This window comes from Rhagoletis pomonella, unplaced genomic scaffold (assembly GCF_013731165.1).
Source record: "Rhagoletis pomonella isolate Grant_MI unplaced genomic scaffold, Rhpom_1.0 Rhpom_scaffold_00004, whole genome shotgun sequence".
Lineage (NCBI taxonomy): Eukaryota > Metazoa > Arthropoda > Insecta > Diptera > Tephritidae > Rhagoletis > Rhagoletis pomonella.
The window spans coordinates 43,702,642-43,709,426 of record NW_023458558.1 but is presented as its reverse complement, the minus strand read 5'-3'; the positions used below and the strand labels follow the sequence as shown (position 1 = coordinate 43,709,426).

At 38.5% G+C, this 6,785-nt stretch overlaps 1 protein-coding gene across 1 annotated transcript; it reads right to left on the bottom strand.

Annotated features, from left to right (window-relative positions):
• Positions 1-3,874: 3,874 nt before the first annotated feature.
• LOC118738230 lies at positions 3,875-6,139 on the bottom strand. Its single transcript, XM_036469154.1, has 3 exons — positions 6,053-6,139; positions 4,225-4,456; positions 3,875-4,122 (listed from the first exon to the last, which is right to left on the bottom strand). Exons 1-3 carry the CDS (start codon positions 6,137-6,139, stop codon positions 3,875-3,877), a joined length of 567 nt encoding a protein of 188 aa, XP_036325047.1.
• Positions 6,140-6,785: the final 646 nt, after the last annotated feature.

The following is a 6,785-nucleotide window of genomic DNA, read 5'->3' as shown; positions in this document are numbered from 1 at the left end:
TAGTTTCGAATCAGCGGAGAGCTTAACTATGTAGTTCCGTTTTGTACACACACTTAACGCCTACTTGTATCCAGTGTTGGCCTGCTAAGCTTTGCCGCACAATTAGTAGCAAAGAATTCTTTGCAATCAACACTTTTTCATTGCTAACTACCCACGCACAATACATCAATCAATTTATCCTAAATGGCTTAGTTCCTATTATTCATCAGTGCCACACATTCACATGCAAGCGCTAATATAGTTAACTATGAAGTAGAGGTGGGTAGCCATACAAGAACGGGGTGTGTCCCTCCGCCGCGGCCGAGCTTTTCATACATTTAATAGCTCTCACTTTAGCTTTTATGTATATACATTTGAACATACCTAGAGCATTTCCCCTTTTTTCCTATTTACCTTTCGTTTATTCCATATTCCTTTTTTCGCTTACCTGACCCATCTGGCAACCGTGTTGCTCCGGCCATCCTTGATTGGGCATCGCTTTTAAAGGTAAGCACCGCTTGAATGCATAGCAGCCTTTTAAATGCTTGCAAATTCTGCGTGGGTGACAGTCACCCTTCCGCTTCTGATGTCATTAATTCTCTCTCACCTCAGCTGTGTTGTTCTTTTTTTTATTGCATAGACACTATGTAGTTCGAATATGTAATATACCTATGTACATATGTACATAGGTATGAATGTATATGGATTTCTATTTTTGCTTTTTCGTGATAACTCAAACTAACTGAATTTTAAATAACTCATTTAAATCATTCGCGTCAGATGAACAGTTGGTAACCCTTATACATAGTCTGTATATCGCCGAACAACTTTAATGAACTATACAGCGGCCACCAGCTCTATATGTTGGCTGTATTGCCAATTTTTTGCCTTTTTTTGTTCCACGGGATTGAAAAAAACTGTTTTATTTAGGCCAGCATATGATCGGATAGCCCCTTTATTTAGCTTTTATTCCGTATTTTTAAAACCTCCCTAAATTTTCTTGAGTAGTGCTCTTGACGCACTGCTGCTGCACTTACCGTCACTTTGTGTTTTCATACGTGGGAAAGCCTAAAAGGCCACCTGCAGTCTAAAAATAAACGAATGTTTATATAACACTGAGTGGGGCGAGGCGGAAATTTCCGGCGGCAGAGATCTAAGCCGATGGGTCTTTTCAATGCCACAGGATAGTACGCCACCATTACCTTTCTTGAACAGTTTTTATAATGTTGAGTTCCCTGAATGCTGGTTTAATTCCACCACTGAGCCTGCTAAGCAATCATTGGGAGGCATCGAGGGGCTGCAGGTGGGCAGTTGAACCTGCATACCACTTGTTGGGCTGCTGATTGGTCACTTCACGTGGCACAAATACCTGGCCGTGATAGGCGTTAATGACAACTCCATTTGCCCATCCTGCCTTGAATGCGATGAGACAGTGGAACACTTTTTGTTCTTCTTCCCCGCTTTTGAAAGAATTAGGTATGAGGCATTTGGCCGCGATGTCGTAGAGATGAACACTTGAGCTCTTTGACACCCAAAAGTCTGATTAGGTTTACTCATAAATCAAGGACGGGATGTAGTCTGAGTGCTGTTTTCTGCACGCGTTGTTTCGTGTCTGGTTCCGACATAAAAAAACAGTGTTTTTAAGACTGCGTTCGCAAAAACATCTCACTCAGGAATAAAATTTCCACCTTCCTCCGCACGCAATTCCTTCCTTCCAGCAATCAAATTTGATTTCTTTTTTTGTAAGTAAAACAAAAAAAAACTCTATTCAAGTAAATTTATCGCTCCCATGCCACTCAATAAAATTACTTCTTATAAAAGAGCATTGTGTCTCTTTTGCTTATCTAGCTTTCAACCCACAGTCGTTGATAAACTCATTTAAGCAGCAGGAAATGCTCATTTAGCAATTATTTTATTTATGCCTGAAATTTGAAGCGCCGCTTGCTTGGTAGTTTGATTGTAAGTTTCTGAATTTAAAATTTGGCGTAAAAAGCTTTGCGATTTTGCGGTTCAAGTTTTGTGTTTAATTAATGTGAGTGATAAGAATTTTTCGCATCACTTTAAAACTCGCAGCAATAGATTTGAAGGCAAACCGTAACTATAGCAATCCTTTTTGTAGAACTCAGAAGCTTTCAAAACTGCATATAAGAAACTTAAGAAATTCCAAATAAAAATTTATTAGACAAAAATTTTCTTAACCTTTCTACTGCGGGTTTCTAAAGTTTTCTGTGAACAATGAGCACACAAAAAATTCGCAAGAAAACTTAGAATGTTTTAGAAAAATGTTCACCAATCAGATGGCTCAAGCAGTTTATGCATTAAATCTGTCATCTTTTCCATATTGTTTAACGTCTTTATTTCGAGCCTCAGCAGCCTCTTCCGAATATTGTCCAATTGGAAAAAGAGACTCTTCCATGACTTCACCTCCATGTAACAGGATCTTGTGCACTGTTGATGGCATATAAAACCACGGATAAAAATTAACATATAGTTTTGCTGTCTCCTGACAAAATGTTTTGAAAAATCCGTTTTTAATCGAAATGTTGTCGAAAAAAATATGATTAAAAATCAACGCGAACTCTCAATTTTTTTGTTGTGGTGAAAATTTTTTTTAAAACATTTCAAATTTTTCTTGTGATTGGTTTTTTCATTTTGGAGGAACCCAAGAGTTGTTTTAAACTAGTTTTTTTTTATGTAACATTTATTAACTGGAACAGGAGAATCGATTTTCTTCGAAATTGACTCTCTTTCTGCACTTTGCACTAAAAAATTTAAAATAAACAAATAAAAAATCATAAATCGGGCTCACCTAGTTCCTTGCCAATTTTATAATCTGCCATTTAAAAAAAAAAAAAATAATAATTAATTTGGTTGAGCAATGAAGGCTCCAGTGAATTGTAAGCATTCAATTCCATTTTTGACCACTGTGCGATGTTGTTTTCGTGACGTCTCTGTGACCTAAAATTTTACACATTTCGCATGAACGATTTGAATATGTTTGTCTTTCGCAGATTTGACTTGGCTAGATTTTTTCTGGCAGGTTATCTCAAAGTAGCAGCTCCTCTCCCAAAGCCTCAATCGACCGTTGCTCTTTTGGTCAACATAAATTAAATTGCGTGTAGTGATTTTTTAGCGACTGATGGCGCAGTTAATGTAAATAGTTTATTTAATTTATCATCATTAATACATATACAAACAATATTTTAAATATAAATTTTTTCAATGCTAAACCCGCTCTTATACATATAAATGTAGAAAATATCTACATTTTAATATCTGTTTGGTTTTATTCTGAGTTTGAATATCTGACTATAAAATAATTGTTCCGCTATTTATAAACTTATACCACACTTTGACAAACAATTTTATTAAAATACGTAAATACGAATTATTTTAATCAACCACAAACAAACCAAATGTGCTAACATTAAACAACATAGCACAACAACAGTAAAATTGCATATTTTCAATAATTTTTTTTTAATGTTTTCGTTTCAATAATTGGAGCGAATAGCAAAGGCCATTTCATTTAGGTTTATGTTTTAGTTTTCGCTTGATTTTAATTTTAATTGCCTCAAAAATGGTCGCTTTTATCATTGGCACCGAGTAAAAACATTCGAGCTGTGCAAACATGCGCAATCGCGCAGCCTCCCAACCGCAACACGCAACACGCAAAACAACAACAACGAAACACATTTGTACATACGGACATATGTATGTATGTATGTATGTATGTATGCAGTTATCTTATGCAATTATAAACATATTTTCTGGCGCCGCAAATACACACATACACCTGCCACGCACTAACAACACAGCCAACTCAACACCCAACACCCCACACCCCATACCCCCAATAACCTACACCAATCGCCTATGAAACACCATTGGGAATTCACTCGCATATTCGACTTCCGCAACGTTTTCCGAGACGTGGTTTGAATGGCGCGGATTTTTTCAGCGTCGCATCCGTCAATGCATCAGCTGCCTCGCCCACCAGAGCAGCGTTATCGTCCGCATTCAAGCCCATATCACCAGCATCGTTCAGAAGATAGTGCCACAGCGGATAATCAGCGCCCGTTGAACGACGCCCAGGGCGCGGACGCAATGTAATGGGTTTTTCTTCGCGCGCACGCAGCATCTCTGCAATGATAACAAAACAAAAAACAAAGAAGAGCGAAAAAAAATTGCAAACGAGTTAATAAAATATGCACCAAGCTAACGAATAAAATACGCGTCGAGAACCTTTTAATGCGCTCACTATGCGATTGTACTCGTTGTAGGGTATGCGATCAAAGCCAGGATGGGGTGCTTCATACACTTCGGTGCTGGGCAACTCCACAAAGTTTTCAAACTGTTTAGAGCGTTTCTGAGGCAACAGAACGGTGCTGCGGGTATCATCCATAGGGAAGCCGGAATGTTGCTGACGGCGAAGAGCGGTAAGAGAACGGCGAAAATAGTTCGAGGAATCGGGGAACTGAAAAAAAATAATTGGAAAATGGAACAACTAAATATGTAATGGAACGAAAAAATATTTATATTGACATAAAAACCACATTGATTTGCGCAACTATCTTAAGTCCCTTTGAAATAACCCCGCTTGACAAAATGCCTATGAGCTGCACTCACTCTTAACAGCGCAACAGAGAGTATATGCGGCCGAGGCTAGACAGAAAAGATAATCAAGAGAATATGTGCAAATTTTGTCCATCTATCCTAGGGCTAGATTTATTTAGCTCAAAAGTGATACCGGTTTAATTTCCAGAAACACATAAATAAAGCCAGCTTCCCATGCTTAGAAAATTGCCACCAATGGTAGCCACATCAACTATTTCTCTGAAATCCTTGTGGAGAAACTCAGTCTTAGCTACAACTTGCTTGGTTATGTCACTAACCTGCTTACATAACAGCTAACAGAGATACAGAAGAAATTTTCCAATTGTACGTATGTTACTCCAATATCACTCGTGAGACTCTCCACGAGTGCGAGGCGGTCGCGAGAAAATGGGAGAGGAACCTAGGCTCATTCTGGCCAAGTGACAAATTGATACAATAGCTAATCCCTGTGAATCTCCTCAAATTTTCTGGGTGCTCTAGGATTACATGGGGTACTGTAAATAGTTGAGGGCACAATAGACCTCTGGGTCGCAGTGCATACCTCTATTAATTATCTATTATTAAGGCTCAGAAAACTGGTTCATAGCAGTATAATTTCTCGATGGTCGTCCAAAATGAGACCATTTCCCGCTTATACACGGCCTGCAATAAGAGTTCACACGTCACTTGGAGTTATTTTCCCGTCAAGAGCCGACTGGGATGGGAATTCACATCCACAGAATCGCTCCAGCTCTGAAAACATTCAACGCGGGTCGCGATGCTGATAACAAATGAAAAGGAAGGCCTCCTCTGTGTTGAAAAGTCCAGGTAGGTGGAGGAGGACTTGGCTTCACTTGACATTTCCAATTGACATCAGTTGGCAAAGAAGAGACACGACTGGCGTGCTGTTTTGAACTCGGCCAAAATCGATAAGACAGTTACAGCCCCAATAAGGAAGAAGAAAGTACACTAGTGGGGAAAAAAATGCCAAAACTAAACGCAATTTTTAGCTACTTGCACTTTATTATTTATACTAAAATAATTTTTTTTTAGATTCTAATTAAAATGTTTGCAATTTAGGTGAAACCTTGCAGAATTTTTTTTTAATTTTTGTTCAAATTTAATCCAAAACCTGAGATCTACCACATTTGTTTAAAATCTACCACATTTTTCCAGATTCTACCACACAAACCATTTTTTTAAGTCCGATCACTGAGTCCCGTTCGAGTTTCTCTACCTGCTTTTACACTGTAGCGATTTTCAATATTTGACTTTCAAGATTATTTCCTGCCCAAAACTATAGCTAAATTCATAACCCTGTCGGTAAGCGCAGATTCAACACCATTATCGATATTAAAAATTTGCTGTCGATGTCCTGAGACTTTCAGAAAACATATTCAATAATTTTCACTCTCTTTTACGTTTTGCCTCAGTTTGGTTTTTCTGCACTGCAAAAACTGGCGGAGCCAATGCTTACCTGATTTTGGCCTGAAAATTTACAACTACACAGCACGTAATAGGTGAAAGCGCAGAATAGCAAGGTTGCAATCCGTGCGTTGCCCATTTCGAATGAAATTTTTGCAATTTATATTTTTTTTTAATAATTTAACGCAATGTATTCCTTTGAAGCATTTCAAGTCAGAAGATATGTTTTCTGTCCAACGGAATTCCAAATATCGGCACAGACTCTGCCCAGCCACCGATTAAAACTGCTATCCGCCAGCTGAAAACAGCAACATTTTATAGTAACCACTGAAATCAAATGAGGAAGGTGGCAAGCAGTCAAAGTGCACTACTACGACTGAACTGAATGACAGCGCATCATTTACGCTATGCCAAAGGGATCAATCAGCAGCCAATACAGCAATCCAGTTGCAACAACAGTAGGCGTGTTCTTTTAGCCAACATTATTTCGCAATAACGGTGTTTAATTGTCAATTTGTCGCTCTGGCGATGCTGGCGCGTTAAAGCGCACCGCAGGACACCATTTATGCAAAGAGACGAGTGCGAAAGAAGGAGTGGAAAATGAAAAATTGTCAACAATCAGTGCACGCACGACAACGTTACTAATGATAACTTCTTTAGTAATTGTCGCTACAATTTAAATAGGCCATAGTTACCCGCTTGACTGCAGGATATAGGATATACACCGCTGGGCATTGAGCTGATTGTACGTTTATTTACCCTTTTTGTACTGGTTAACTACATAT

Excerpts from the sequence above, each read along its gene's own strand:
- LOC118738230 (XM_036469154.1), bottom strand. The coding sequence starts at position 6,139 with ATGGGCAACGCACGGATTGCAACCTTGCTATTCTGCGCTTTCACCTAT. Across the intron at positions 4,457-6,052 it reads AATTTTCAGGCCAAAATCAG|TTCCCCGATTCCTCGAACTA; the intron begins GTAAGCATTGGC and ends ATTTTTTTTCAG. Across the intron at positions 4,123-4,224 it reads CATAGTGAGCGCATTAAAAG|AGATGCTGCGTGCGCGCGAA; the intron begins GTTCTCGACGCG and ends TTATCATTGCAG.